This window comes from Schistocerca americana, unplaced genomic scaffold (assembly GCF_021461395.2).
Source record: "Schistocerca americana isolate TAMUIC-IGC-003095 unplaced genomic scaffold, iqSchAmer2.1 HiC_scaffold_164, whole genome shotgun sequence".
In the NCBI taxonomy this organism is placed as follows: Eukaryota; Metazoa; Arthropoda; class Insecta; order Orthoptera; family Acrididae; genus Schistocerca; species Schistocerca americana.
The window spans coordinates 272,720-288,311 of NW_025725728.1; the positions used below are offsets into that span (position 1 = coordinate 272,720).

Genomic DNA, 15,592 nt, shown 5'->3' on the forward strand with positions numbered 1-15,592 from the left:
TTTGTTGCCATTTTCAATACCTCTCATTGTGGGCGAGGTTACAATTAGCGCAATGTCCATTAGCATCCGTAAATAACATTGTCCATTATTTTAAATTTTGCTGGGAGGTTACAACACACACACACACACAAAAAAAAAAAAAAAAAAAAAAAAAACAAAAAAAAAAAAAACAAAAAATTGCATTTATATCCGCTCCTCAATTGTAGATACCGCTTACACAGCTGTGTGCAATGAATGAGTGCTGGCTGGTAATTAATTGCACTCCTTGGAGGGAAATGCCATAGGAAGTAGTCTTTAAAAAGTGAATGTTTTTCGTTAAGAGACAAAAGTTACTTTAGAAAAAAAGTAATAGTGGGGCTTTTGTTGTTGAACAAAATAAGTACAATGAACATACGTTATCAGATTTGCGCAATGCAGCGTCACACCACCTTTTGATTATAACACAATAGACTATACATCGTCCCGAACCGTGACCAGAGTCGCGAGACGAGCAGAGCACGCCGCCGACGCCCGCTCAGTACAACCGTCCACCCGCTACTACTGTCGACCGACTACTACCTCTCCCGACTCGCGCTACAATATATATATAACAACTGTTCCTGGCGACCCGGTGCGTGCCACTACTGTCGTCTGGCGCGGTCCAAGCGCCGACTAGCAGCGATAAAGAACTCTCTGGTCAGACAGAGATGCTGTCATGCCTCGCCATCGCTCTGGTAATGAATACATACGTGTTGCAGCGTGCGTACCACCGGAACACGCAGTGGCGGAGCCAAAGACTGTGTTGTCGAGGTCGAGTGCGAGCGGGAAGAGAGGCAGCGTCGGCACGGAGATGCAAGCGAGCGCGAGACGCACGGGGGCTGCGGCGTGGCGCGTTTGCGGTCGGCGCCTTTGGTGGCAACGGCCGGGACAAGCAGCGGTGTATGGTGTGGTGCGGGGCGGACAGGGGCGGAGGCGGCGCGACGACGGCATGGGGGCGAAAACGGGACGGGGGACGGCGGATGTTGAGAGGCGTCACGCGCGGACAGGACACAGACACAGAGACACACAGATTGGAAAGGGAGGGTGCGCGGTAGTAGTTGGGAATGTGCGTACCGTGCGGGATGGGAGTGGGCGAGGAACACGGTCGTGGCCCCTGTTTTGGGTGCGTGTGATGACGTCGGTGTGTTGTGGGAAGGGAAGGTGCTGTGGCGGCGGCGCGTAATGGGCGTAGGCCGAAAAGAGAAAGGAACGTGGGCAGTGTGTTGGCAAGCGTCGGTTCGACTGCGACGTTGATGGGCAGGGCAGGGCAGGGCAGGGCAGGGCAGGGCAAGGCAAGGTTAATGGTGGTAGGAGTAGGCGTGTGGGCGCAAAAAATCTGCCGCTGCAGGCGGTGCCGTAACCGCCATGGCGGGAAGGAGAGAGGGCCAAAGAAAGAAAGAAAGAAAGAAAGAAAGAAAGAAAGAAGAAGAAAACAAAAAAAAAAGGAGGGGGGGGCGAAAGTGGAGAGGCGGTGGTGTGAGAAGGGCGGGGGCGGGGGCGGAAGGAAGGCAGGAAGGACAAGAGGCGAGGCGACGGCTTGCTTTGTGTATCGGTCGGTCTCTGGCTATGCTTCGTTTTCTGCAGCAGGGTCGGTGCGCGGCGTGGCTCGCGGCAGTGGGAACGCCTGGTGGCTGGACGGCCAGCAATGCGGTTGGATGGGCGGCCACAGCACCGCACCTGTGCCCGAGGAGGAGACGCTGGCGGCGGGCCCTGAGGTGAGGCCGGCTCGGCTGGGGCTGTGGATGTGTAGGTGTGCGCCGCTGCTGCAACAACGAGTAAAACGCGAGAAGAAGGGATGGCGGTAGAGAGAGAAAAAAAAAAAGAGGTCGTGTTGTGTTGATGCGCAGGCAGACGCGTACAGAGGGACGAGCCCGGTCTGCAGCAGGGTGTGGCCGTGCCGAGTGCAGAGCAGCGGCGGCTCGGTTCGGTTCGGCCCGGCCCGGCGGGCCGCGCTGTTGTCGCGGACGTGAGCGCCCCCTGGCGGGTGGCCGGAGGCGGCGCGGCGTGTTGGACGTGTGGCTGGTGGCAGTGCACAATTTGCGAGTGGCTGGCGGTGTGGTGTGGCGGTTGGCGCGTCGGGCGGCGGAGAGGTATGTGTTGCGGGCGCCCTTTGCTGCGCTGCGTCGTTGCGTGTGCCGTACAGGGCGGGCGCTTGTCGACTGTGTGGGCGGTGTGGCGAATTGGCGTGAAACGGCTGCCGAGAGGTGTGTGGTAGCGAGCCGGTCGGTGGTGTCAGTGCGAAGGGGAATGTGCGTGCGTGTTTGGCGGTTTCGGTGTGCTTTTTGCGGCGTGAGAGTGGGAATTAGTGGGGCCGGCTGTTGTGTTGGTTCCTTGTGTCTTGTGTCGCGTAGCTTGATGGCAACGTGGAAGGACGCCGGTTTCGTTTTCGTTTCGAGCCTTGCGTGTGGTTGTCGACGTTGACTGGTTGGCGTGTGCCGATGCACGTGCATGTGTGGGTCGCGAGTGCGTTTTTGGCTGGCTGTGTGTGTGTGTGTGTGTGTGTGTGTGTGTGTGTGTGTGTGTTTTGGGGGGGGAAGGGGGAGGCGGTGGTGAAAGTGCAGTCGTCGGGTGGGGCTGGGGCTGTGCGTCGTGGCGGAAAGGTGGTAGGTTGCGGGAAGCGAGCCCGTCGTTGACGGTGTCGCGTGAGTTGTGAATCGAGTGGGGCGCGGGGCGCGTGGCGCGGGGCGCGGGGCGCGGGACAGGAGCAGCGTGCCGCTGCGTCGTGGTCGTCAGCAGAGGCTGTGCGTGTGCTTGTCCTTTTTGTGGGCGGTTCGTGCGAGGCGTTTTTGTTTTGTGTTGCCCTAGTTGTTAGTTTATTTTGTTTGTGTTTGTTATTTTGAGACGACGACTGGTTGGTGGCGTGCGCGCGAAGTGGCGGTGTGCGCTTCCCGTGTCGTTTGTGTTGTTTTGTTTTTTTGTTTTTGTGTGTTTTTTTTTTGCACTGGGCCCCGGTGGGTGGGTGCGTGTGTGTCGATTGCCGGCTGGCGAAAGGTGCGCCATCGGCGGGGTGGGTCGCCGGCACAAGTAGAGGCGGCGGCGTTGTTGCTGTTGTTGTGTGGTGTTTGTTTTGTTCGGCTGTGTCGGCGAGCTGTGTTGCGGTGCGTGTGAATGGTGGTGCAAAAGTGCTGGCGTTGGGGCTGCGACTGCGACGGCGGCGAGCCGCGGGCGCGCCATTGATAGTGATGTTGTGAACAGCGGCTGTGTACGGTAGTGGTGTTGTTGTAGCACGACGTGCATCCGGGCCGGCGCGGAAAGCGCAGTTGCGGGCGGTTGCCCTTCGGTGCCAGCCATGTCGCGTGAGCGGCGGGTTGCTCTGGTGTCGACACGTGGTGCTCTGGGTTGTTGTGTGGTGCCCTTTGGCCGGTGGGGGTGGTTCGCGTGTGTCTCGTTCGCGCTCGGTATCTGGTCGTGGTCGTGCTGCTCCCCCGTCTGTCGGCGGTTTTCGACGTCGTCTGTACGTTTTTGTTCGTTTGCGGCGTGCCTGCCGACGTCGTCCCGTCGCGACCTTTCAACCGAAAGTGTGGCGCCCGAAGGTGAACGAACGTAACCCTGACCTCGGCGCTTTACGCTGAGCCGAGCGAACCGAACCGAACCTAACCTGTGGTGTGGTGTGGCGAGGTGAGCTCAGCCTGTGAGCCCCTAACGTCTACGTAAGGTAAGCTGTCCGGCTCACGCCTCACGTTTGAACGCTTTTTTAACCTACGTTTGACGCTTCTTAACCTAGCACTGACCCCTTAACCTAACGTGTAACCTAACCTAACCTAACCTAACCTAACCTAACCTCTGACGCCTGACGTGTTTGAATGCTTAACCTAAGTTTGACGCTTAACCTAACCCAAGTCCCCTTAACCTAACCCACGTCCACCTAACCTAACCTAACCTAACCTAACGTAGACGTGTAAACGTAATGTGTAACGCGTAACGTGTAAGGTCGGCTGTCGTGTGTGCTTGACGGCAGATTGGGTTGGTCTGTAGATTCGGATTGCGGTTTGCCTCGGTCGAGGGGTTGGGTCGGAAGCGGCGAGGGGCGGCGGCGCCTGTTGCGCAGGCGGCGTCCGTTTGCGGCGGGCAATTGTTGAGAAACGGCTGTGAATGTTGGCGGGCGAGAGGAGGAGGACGGCGCGCGATGTGGCCCGACGGCTGCGGGCCGATCGGGAAACGGCGGGAGGGCGACGGAAGGCGATGGGGCGGCGGAGGCGCGTTTGCACGGCCGTCATCGCCGCACGCCTCGGCTTGTGTGGCTGTGGCGCCGGCCGCGCTGGCCGGGCTGCCGCGGCGACGGTGTGGGAGTTTTGCCGAAGGTTTGGCCATTGTGGCGGGTCGTCGGCTGGGGCTGTGGGGGCGGCATTTGGGCGGGGGCGGCGATTCTCGGCGGGCCGACCCAGGCTGTAGCGCGCGGTAGCTGCAGTTTGGCCGTGGTTTGCGGCGCTGCCGTGGCGACTGGTTGGCGACTGTGGTGTGGCTGTGTGTAGCCCCATCCTCGGTGGTTTGAAAGGCGCGGGCGGTTGTGGCGCAGGTTTGGGGCTGCTCCGCACAGGCTGTCGGACGTTGGGCGGTAGCAAGCGCGGGAGGCGCGGCGCGGCGGCGCGCAGAGTGGCGGCCGCTCTCTCGGCCGTCCGCGCCCGCCCGCGACACTGGCTGGGCCTTGTGTCTCCGTGAGCTATACTAACTACCCCCTCCACCAGCCAGAAAATGGGGAAAATTGGACCCCAGCCAAAACTGGCACAAAACAAAACACCAGACGGGGAAAAGACCCAATTAAACAACACAACACCACAACTCCTCTCCCCGGCTGAACAGCGGGGACGTGAAAAGGAGACTGAATTTTTAGCGAAAGAAATGGCTAAAAAGAAGCTTGCCAAACCGGCAAGCGCAAAGTACTACACAGCCCGACAGAGCCGCCAAAATAGCGCTCTGTCCGCACCACCAAAGAACATAAAAGGCACCCGCGTCGGCATCACGAAACCCACGCGTAAAAGCCCAAACAACCGCGTCGCGTCGACTTCCGCATCTGCGAGCAGACCGACGATGACAAACACCTCAGTTAACTCCACCCCACGACAACAGCAAGGGGCAGGGAGAAGGAAATCACAAATCCCCACAAAACTACCGCACAGTTTCGAGAGTCCCAACCGTTTTGATGCCTTGGGGGACTCGGATGAGGAAGGCGAGACAACCGCCACCCCAGACGTCAACCCGCCGCCGCCACCACAACAAACTCCACAAAGGGAAACATCAACAGCTCCAACCGCTACGTCGCACGACGACAACTCGACTCCCGCCGCCGAGGGTCAGCAACAGTCCACCGACAGCGGAGAGGACGAGACAAATCCCAGAAATGTCCCACCAATAGGGGTGTACCAACTAGAGGGATACACAAAACTTAACAAAGCGATAAAAGACAAGATATCAGGCCCCCTAAAGGCCATTTTCCGGGGTGACTCAGTAAAGTACAATTTCGAGTCCCTAAGTGACTACTACGCCGCGGCAGCCTTTCTAAGAGAAAGGGAGGTACCGCACTACAACCACCAACCGCCCGAGAAAAGGGATTTACACGTGGTCGTCCACGGCCTACCAGCCCAAGTACTAGAGGAGGAACTACGAGAGGCTCTTGTAGAAATAGGCTTCAGACCTACTTACGTGCACCAATTTAAAAAACGAGCACGCAATTCACGAAGGCTCATCCGCGAGCCAACGTACAAAGTCTCCCTTCCCAGCGGCTCGGGCGGTGAGAGGATATACGAAGTGCGGTACATCCTCCACACGAAGGTGACGGTAGAAACCTACCGTCCCAAGGAAGGTCGCGCGCAGTGCCACCGCTGCCAGCGCCTAACGCACACGGCAAATTATTGCAATATGCCGGCGAGGTGCGTAAAGTGCGCGGGCCTTCACGCCACAAAAGACTGCCGGAAGCCAGAGAGCGAACCGCCAAAATGTGTACTGTGCTCCGGAGACCACCCAGCATCTTGGAAAGGCTGCCCGGAACACCAAAAGTACATACACCGCCCCAGACAGCCGACAGAGGGACAGCAGAATCAGCGTGCGCCCTCGAAAAACAGACAACCCCGACAAGACAAAAGAAAGGACGGAAGAAAAACGAGGACAGACCCCAACCAGGTGTTAAGAGACACACCACAGACGAAACATGACGACCAAACAAACAGGGAAACCCTCCCAGAAAGAGTCCCCACTACAGGGGAAACAATACAACAGTCGACAACTGACGAAACAGAAAAAGCGACACACAGAGCAGACAGACCAGACACACACACAGCAGAGGGCGCACGCTCCCCACGCCCCCCACGCTCACAACAAACAAGACCACAGTTTCCACCTCTCCCTGCGCGACGACAGGTCCATCCGGACATTGCCGCAGCCGCACACGCGGAGGTGGCAGACACAGACAAGAACACGCCAACACCTCGCCGCCGCTCCTTCAGAGAGGCACTAACATCACCACCGACCGACACTACACCAAATCACACCCAGACAAACACGAGAAAACAAACACAAATACAAAAAGAGACAACACAAAATAAACAGGAAACCACCGACACACCACACACAAATGAAAAAGGACTGCTCGTGGACGCCCTATGGGTGATCATAAACACAATCCGTTCCCTCGAGCAGGACACAAACATCGTCACAACAATACTACACACGGCAAACGCGCTCCGTCAAACATCGGACAGGACGGAAAAGACACAAATAATACTACAGGGTCTGCTTAGTGCGTTCATGTAAAGATGGCGCAACGAGGCAGACAAAACACTGACACAACACTCTGCATATGGAATGCAAACGGTATCAAAAACAAAAAGACGGAGCTACAGACGTTCATTTCGGAACACAATGTGGACGTCCTGTTAGTCTCCGAAACACACCTCCGGCCCTGCGATACTTTTAAACTGCGGAACATGACGGGATACCGCACAGACAGACAAAACCAACGAGGAGGCGGTACGGCCGTGTTCCTAAAACGGAAAATCCCACACGATGTGGTGGACGCGCCGCCAGTGCAGGACATCGAGGTCACTCTGGTCACAATAAACACAGAAAGAGGGAAACTGACGGTGGGGGCAGCATACCTAGCCCCAAACCGCCAGCTACTGGAAGAAGACCTCAGAGTGATCTTCGACAGACACCAAAGGGTGGCGTTGGGCGGGGACCTAAACGCTAAAAATCCAGCGTGGAATTCCCGCACAACGAACCCCAAAGGAACAAAACTCCTGCAACTGGAGGACGCGTACCACTACATCGTCCGCGGCCCAGACGACGCGACACACGTCCCACTCATAGCCGGACAAAGACCGGACGTCCTGGACGTACTGCTGACGAAAAACATTGGAGACGACGTCACGCTAGATACGATCCAGGACCTAACGTCGGACCACAATCCGGTACTAGTGAAACTCCGCAGGCTAAACTCTATCCCGGACATTCCGAGAAGAGTTATAGACATGAACTGGGAACAGTATCGCAGGGTCCTCACAGACACAATAGACCCAACACTGGACCTGTCGTCAGAGGAAAAGCTGGACGACGCTGTCGAATACCTGACTACCAAGATACAAAAAGCCATAAAACAGACCAGGATAACCACAACACTACCGGATAGACACGAAACAGAACTCCCTCCGCTACTGCGGGAACTTCGATGCCAGAAAAACAGACACAGAAAGCTGTGGCAAAGAAGCAGGGACCCGCGGGAGCGGAGAGAAATGAACAGACTGTCTCGTGAGCTTGAAAAGCGGCTGAAAGAATGGCGCGCGGAAACCTGGGAAGACAGGATGGAGACACTCTGCCTCCAAACCCAGGACGAGTGGCAACTAGTCAAACACATTCGACAGCAGCGACCAGCTAAAAGGGCTATGCTAGGACCCCAGGGAACCGTGTTTGATGCCTTGTCGAAAGCCGAACTGTTTGCGGACACGTACGAGGAGCAAAACACAACACCACAGATCGACCTCACAGCTGCAGAACAACTTGAGGAAGAGAATGTCACACAAACAGTTCAAAATCTCCGAGACACACCGACACAAACAGCACCAGAACTCACAACACCGACACACATAAAGAAAATAATAGCCTGCAGAAAGGGCAGATCCGCACCAGGACTAGACAAAATTTCAAATTTGCATCTAAAGAACCTCTCTAGGAAACCACTAGTCCTGCTAACACGCATAATAAATAGCTGCATGCTGCTACAAAAATTCCCTGCGGCCTGGAAGGCAGCAAAAGTCATTACAATCCCAAAGGCAGGGAAAGACCCAAAACTACCGGCGAACCACCGCCCAATCAGTTTACTCTCCACAATGGGGAAAACACTTGAAAGGGTAGTATTGGACAGGATCAACAAATGTCTCATAGACGATGAAACCATCAGACCGGAACAATTTGGGTTCCAGAAAAAGGTCTCTGCAGAGCTACAAGTCCTTCGACTAACAGAACATATCACACACAATTTCAACTACACAAATTCAACAGCAGCAGTATTCCTCGATTGGGAAAAGGCTTACGACAAGGTTTGGCATGACAACTTAACCTATAAGATACACCACAACACGACGATCCCCGATGTGTACACAAAACTAATAGACAGCTTTCTGACAGACCGGACGTTCCTTGTTGAGGTAGACGGAAAACGCTCCTCAAGAAAGACCCTGAGGGCCGGCATACCCCAGGGGTCGGTGCTATCACCTACACTTTTCAACATATACGCAAACGACATCCCCCTGTCACCGCATGCCAGGATAGCCCAATTCGCGGATGACACAGCCTTCTACACGAGTGGCAGGCAGCATCACTCAAACATAGCACGCCTCCAAAGGCAGCTAGACATGGTAGAAGACTGGTGTAGGGGAAACAAAATGACATTAAACGCAGACAAAACTACAGCTGTCTACTTCACAAGGAAGCGGCCGGTACTCAGAAACCAGCTGTCCCTAAACGCCCAGGAACTACCGTGGAGAGACTCCGTGAAATACCTGGGCGTAACATTAGACAAAAAGATGTTGTTTCACCTTCACATCGGGGAAAAGCGAGAGAGAGGTATAAACCTCGCAAAAGCCCTCCTGCCCTTCTTCCTCAGCAGGGAGATGTGGATGGAAACTAAACGAACACTGTACAAAACAACCGTCCTCCCAGCACTAACGTACGGGTGTTCTGCATGGGGAATCACGTGCCAGACAAACCACAAAAAATTGCAAAGGGTGCAAAATAAAGTGCTAAGGTGGATTCTGGACGCCCCACCGTGGACACCCGTACAAGAACTCCATGAAACAGTGGAAGTCGAGAGGATACAAGACACAGTGCAAAGACTGGTAACGACACTGTTTGACAAACTTGAACAAACCAGAGAAAACTGCAGACAACTCAGGGGCACAGGTACTGTGATACCCCGAACGTGGCACAGGCAGAGAGTGCCACGCCGAATCATAGAAGCCCCCGTAGACTAGTAAGGAAGTAGTAAGCAATAGTAAAAACACAATAGTTAATAAGATGTCGTTTTAGTTTAACATAATACACTGTAATTGTCCTTAAAAATCCATGCTCCCGTGGTAGGAACCAATAGGAAATAGGAACATGTCTATTATTTGTGCATTAATTGTTAGTTTTAAATTTTCTTGCTGATTATTAGCGTAGGACCAGAACTAAGTCTAAGATGTAATCACCAAGCCCCTCCCCCACTCTCTGTCGGCTGCACGACCACCCTTAGCTATATAGAATAAACTAGAGTTAACCACTTGACAAATGTTGTAAAAAATTAATGTTAAAGTAAGACGCAGATCCTCAAATGTACGACGCCGTACCCAGTGGGCAAGCGGCGGAACAACGGGCACAGCGGCCGCCACGGAACGACGACCTCATCTCGCCGAGCGGCCGACTGGCAAACTTCACAAAAGGAAAGCAGTGGGAAGCAGCACCCGCTGCACCCACTGCACAGAACCCACGCCTCAAAAATCGAGGATGGTCGGGGGCCGCAAGGCCTTATTGTTACCGACCATGCCCTCCAATGCCTACGATTTTGTTTTTGTAAATAAAATATTTAATCACAGAGAACAACAAACCATACCATACAAATACACGTAGATTCGGCAAAGCCGAAGGAACTGTAGAACACCACGTGACACAAAAAAAAAAAAAAAAAAAAAAAAAAAAAAAAAAAAAAAAAAAAAAAAAAAAAAAAAAAAAATGATTCTCTGCTCTGCTGCTGTGCTGTGCTTGCGTGCCTGCCGTCCCGCTCGCTCTCGCTGTGTGTTACGCGCGTCGTCGAAATGGCAGATCAGGCGGCTACGAACGAGACTGCTGCGGCACCCGCCGCCACCGGCACTACGAAGAAGGCCAAGTCTGCGTCGTCTGCGAAGAAGCCGCGCGCCAAGCCTGCGCACCCGCGCACCTCTGAGATGGTGACGGCCGCCATCAAGAGTCTGAAGGAGCGCGGCGGGTCGTCGCTGCAGGCGATCAAGAAGTACATAGCCGCGCACTACAAGCTGGACGCGGAGAAGCTGGCGCCGTTTATCAAGAAGTACCTCAAGTCGGCCGTCGTGGCGGGCGAGCTGGTGCAGACGAAGGGGAAGGGCGCGTCCGGCTCGTTCAAGCTTGCCGGCGCCGGCGGCGGGGGGGCGGCCGAGGGCGGCAAGGCTCGTGCTGGCGGTGCCAAGAAGAAGCGCGCCGCTCCGGCCAGCAAGGAGAAGAAGGGCGCCCGTGCGGCCGGCGCAAAGAAGGCTGGTGGCGTGAAGGCGGCGACCGGTCGGAAGGCGGGCGCCGCCAAGAAGGCGTCTGCGGCGTCGGCCGCTCCCGCGGGTGCGAAGAAGGCGGCTGCGGCCAAGCCGGCCAAGGCCAAGTCGCCGTCGAAGGCGAAGAAGGCCGCCAAGGTTCCGACGAAGAAGCCGAAGGCGCCGCGCCCGAAGAAGGCGACGACGCCGTCTAAGGCGAAGGCTTCGCCCAAGAAGAAGAAGTAGAGTAGAGTAGAGGAGAAAGAGATGGGAAAGGAAGGGTTTGGCGCTTGACTCCGTCGTCCCCACCCCCCGTCGTCGTCTAGTGGCGCGCAAGAGACGCGCGGCCCAAAACGGCCCTTCTCAGGGCCATCAAAGCACGTCGGGGAAGGTTTTGATTGTCGTGTTGCGTTTGGTGTGGGTGTCTGTCTGGCGTTTCTGTATGCCCGTGGGGATGCTGTTTGCGTGCCGTGGTGGTTGGATTGCGGGGGTCGGTGGCGGGTGTGGGCGGCGGTAGCGGTAAGCGGTGTTGTTGTTGTTGTTGTTGTTGTCGTGGTTGATTGTCGCCGTGTTTGTGGCGGCGGCCGACGGTTGGTTTTCTGTCACGTTGTTTTGTTTGAATACGTTGGTTGGCTTGCCTGCGTTCGTTCTTCTCGGATGTCTGTCTTGTCTAGTCGTGTCTGGTCTTTGTTTTGTTTTGTTCCTTTGTGTGTGTGTGTGTTATGTTTTGCAACGGGGGGCACGTTGAGATGTGGAAGGAGTCGGCGGGGATTTCGGTGGCGTGTAGAGCGAGCGAGCGCGCCTGCCTGGCCGTTGGCCGTCGGAGTGGAGTGCGGGTTTTTTTTTTTTTTGTTTTCGAAACGAAAGCGGCGGCCGGCCAGCCAGCCACCCGTGCGGTGTGACGTCGGCCGTTGGGTATTGTGCGCTTTGAGCGCCGGGGAGGGATGATGTGTGATTGTTGCGCGCTGGTAGCAGGCAGGCAGAGTGAGCGGGTGTGGCGGACGGACGGACGGGAAGTGGTGGTTTTTGTTTTTGGGTTGCGGGGCGAGAGGCAGGCGACCGACAAAGTTTGCTCGCGACGGAGAGATGTTAGTGGCCCTGAAAAGGGCCGTTTTTGTTTGTGCGGTGCGGTGCCGCGGCGCGGTTTAGGCGCGCTCGCCGCGGATGCGGCGCGCGAGCTGGATGTCCTTGGGCATGATGGTGACGCGCTTGGCGTGGATTGCGCACAGGTTGGTGTCTTCGAAGAGGCCGACGAGGTAGGCCTCGCTGGCCTCCTGCAGGGCCATGACTGCGGAGCTCTGGAAGCGCAGGTCGGTCTTGAAGTCCTGGGCGATCTCGCGCACTAGGCGCTGGAATGGCAGCTTGCGGATGAGCAGCTCTGTGCTCTTCTGGTAGCGCCTGATTTCTCGCAGGGCGACGGTGCCCGGCCTGTAGCGGTGGGGCTTCTTGACGCCTCCGGTGGCGGGCGCGCTCTTCCTCGCCGCCTTGGTGGCGAGCTGTTTGCGCGGCGCCTTTCCGCCGGTGGACTTGCGGGCCGTTTGCTTTGTGCGGGCCATGGCGGTAGCGGTAGCGGTAGCGGAGCGGCGTGCGTGGAGGTTAGGTGCGGCGCGGCGTCCGGTGCTGCCTTGACAACGGGCCCGCGCGCCTCCGTGCTGCGCTTATATGCCCTCGGTTGCGCGTGGTGGGGGGAGGGCGGGCCAGAGTCTATATAGGGGGGCGGCGGGCGCGCTGGGCGCAGACCGTAGCCGACTCGCCAGCCGCTGCAGCTGCTGTTTGTGCACGTTTTGCTTTGCCCGAGGAAGGAAGGATGACAGGCCGCGGCAAGGGAGGAAAGGGGCTCGGCAAGGGTGGCGCCAAGCGGCACCGCAAGGTGTTGCGCGACAACATCCAGGGCATCACGAAGCCCGCCATCCGCCGCCTGGCTCGCAGGGGCGGCGTGAAGCGCATCTCTGGTCTGATCTACGAGGAGACCCGCGGGGTGCTGAAGGTGTTCCTGGAGAACGTGATCCGCGACGCGGTGACGTACACTGAGCACGCCAAGCGCAAGACTGTGACGGCCATGGACGTGGTGTACGCCCTGAAGAGGCAGGGGCGCACCCTGTACGGTTTCGGCGGTTAGGCTGCGTCGCAGCGGGCGCTGGCCTTCCCGCGGCCGTGCTTGTGGGTGGGAGAGACTAGAAAACGGCCCTTTTCAGGGCCACCACACTGTTCGGAAGTTGAAAAGTGCGAAAGAGTCTGTGTTGTTGCTGCGTGTGTTTGTTTGTTTGTTTCTTTCTTTCTTTCTTTCCGTTTGAGCGACGTGATGTGACTGGGAGGGGAGAAGGAAAGGAAACGTGTCATGTGGCTGGCTGTGTGTGGAGCTGCTTCGTTTGTGTGTTTGTTATTGTGTGTCTTTGTATCGATCGCGACGGAGATGGCGGGCTGTGTGTTGTTGTGCGAGAGGCGGTGATTATTTGCTTGCGTGGTTTGGCTCTGTGTGTTTGTTTGCGGCGGCGTTGGGGTTTCCGAGGCAAGGCGTGTGGGCATAGGCGGCCGGATCAGCTGTTTCGTTCGTGTCGACGGCCGTTGCGCGCGGGAGTGGAGGGCGGTGTGTCGACACGCCTCCCTTTAACAATGGTCATTATTGCTGCCGTTGTCGGTTTGGAAGGCGACTGCGACCGTGCAAAATGTGTGTGTGTTGGGCCACACGGGCTGTGTGGACGACAAGATGGCGGACGTGCGCCGGCGGCGGCTGTGCTGTGACAGTGCAAAGTTAAAAAACAAAACAAGGTGCGGCGAGGACGACTGAAATTTTGCTTTGGACGTAGGTTTGTGTGGTGGCCCTGAAAAGGGCCGATTGTTGTGGGCCGAGCCGGCAAAGCGCGTTGCGTGCAGGGGAGCACGCGGCGCTGCGATTGCCTGGCCTCCTTTAGGCCTTCTTCTCGGTCTTCTTTGGCAGCAGGACGGCCTGGATGTTGGGCAGGACACCACCCTGTGCGATGGTGACGCCCGACAGGAGCTTGTTGAGCTCCTCGTCGTTGCGGATGGCAAGCTGCAGGTGGCGCGGGATGATGCGCGTCTTCTTGTTGTCGCGGGCCGCGTTTCCGGCCAGCTCGAGCACCTCAGCCGCGAGGTACTCCATGACGGCGGCGAGGTAGACGGGCGCCCCGGCGCCGACGCGCTCTGCGTAGTTTCCCTTGCGCAGGAGGCGGTGGATTCTGCCGACCGGGAACTGGAGCCCAGCCCTGCTTGAGCGGGACTTTGACTTGCCCTTGACTTTGCCTCCCTTTCCGCGTCCGGACATGGCGATGGGCTAGCGACGGTGCACACGAAACGGAAACGAAAACGACCGGTGCGAGCGGCAGCGAGTCGAGCAGCGGAGTGCGTGCCGGCGCAGCCGGGGTGGGGGTGCTTTATGGGCTCGGGTGCGGCGGCCGGTTGCGCGCGCGCCCCATTGGTCGGCGGCCGCAACAGGGCGAGCTGGTAAAGGTGCGGCGGCGGCTGGCGGCGGGTGCCACTGTGTGGGGAGACGCTGACTAGAGCGGAGCGCTTGCTACTGGTGTTGCTGCTGCCGTACGTTGGTTCGAGATGCCGCCCAAGACTAGCGGGAAGGCCGCCAAGAAGGCTGGCAAGGCGCAGAAGAACATTTCGAAGGGCGACAAGAAGAAGAAGCGCAAGAGGAAGGAGAGCTATGCCATCTACATCTACAAGGTGCTGAAGCAGGTGCACCCTGACACGGGCATCTCGTCGAAGGCGATGAGCATCATGAACAGCTTCGTGAACGACATTTTCGAGCGCATTGCGGCCGAGGCTTCTCGCCTGGCGCACTACAACAAGCGCTCGACCATCACGTCCCGCGAGATCCAGACCGCTGTGCGGCTGTTGCTGCCTGGCGAGCTGGCCAAGCACGCCGTGAGCGAGGGCACGAAGGCGGTGACCAAGTACACGAGCTCCAAGTAAGGAGGTGGCTCTGGAATGGAAGGAAGGATGGAGAAGGCTCCTCCGTTGCGAGAGCGGCAAAACGGCCCTTTTCAGGGCCACCAACTTGCCTTTTGCGGGAAGGGCGGAATTGTTGTTGTTGTTGTTGTTTGTGTGGACGGCTGTGATGTATGTGTGCATTTTGATTGTGGGTGGGGGGGGCGCGTCAAAGCGTGTTGCGCGGGGTACGGCCACGAGGTTGGTCGCCGTGGCGTGGAATGGTGGCACGCCTCGTTGGCGTGGTTTTTGACCCATTGGTGTTGTTGGTGTGTGTGTGTGTGTGTGTGTGTGTGTGTGTGTGTGTGTGTGTGTGTGTTACCCGTCTGCGAGGGGGGACAGTGCGATCGGCGACTTTTGTGTCACCGTAACGACGGCCGTTTGCGGGTTTGTTTTTTTTTGCACATCATACATGGCGAGGGTGAAATGTGAAATGTTTTCGTTTGGTTTGTTTTTTTTTTGCCGCCCACTATTCCCTTTGCTGTACGCCGAGTTTGACAATGGTGCGACGTAACTGCAGCGTGGAGGTGTGTGAGTGACGTTGAAATGAACGTGCCATTAAGACGCATTGTTGTTGTATTGTACTGTACGTGTACGGCGACACGCACGATGATGTACCATTCGACTCTGATGTTTGATAGCCGTGTCTGACTGATTGCGTACGACGCACGCACACCGATGTCGTCATTCAAGATGCACGCGTGTCCAGTGCAGTACAGTAAGCGCGACGACGGCGGCGGCGGCGGCGGCGGTCGTTTGTTTGGCGAATGTCTGTACACGTGTTTGTCTGTGTCCATCCGGTATGTATTTGTTTGTTTGAAAGTGTTTTGTGTGTCGGTGACGTGGTCCGATCCGTCGCCCCCTGAGTAACTGTCGATCGGCGCGATAGACCGGCGTCA

The 15,592-nt window shown here is 56.9% G+C and overlaps 1 protein-coding gene across 1 annotated transcript in view; it reads left to right on the forward strand.

The window, feature by feature from the left end:
- The first annotated feature begins 4,710 nt into the window (after positions 1 to 4,710).
- The window catches only part of LOC124570421 (AF4/FMR2 family member 1-like), a 28,125-nt gene continuing 17,243 nt past the window's right edge, over positions 4,711 to 15,592 (forward strand). Inside the window, exon 1 of the mRNA XM_047131106.1 lies at positions 4,711 to 5,529. Within this exon, the coding sequence (XP_046987062.1) occupies positions 4,711 to 5,529 (819 nt within the window). The remainder of the gene's footprint in view (positions 5,530 to 15,592) is intronic.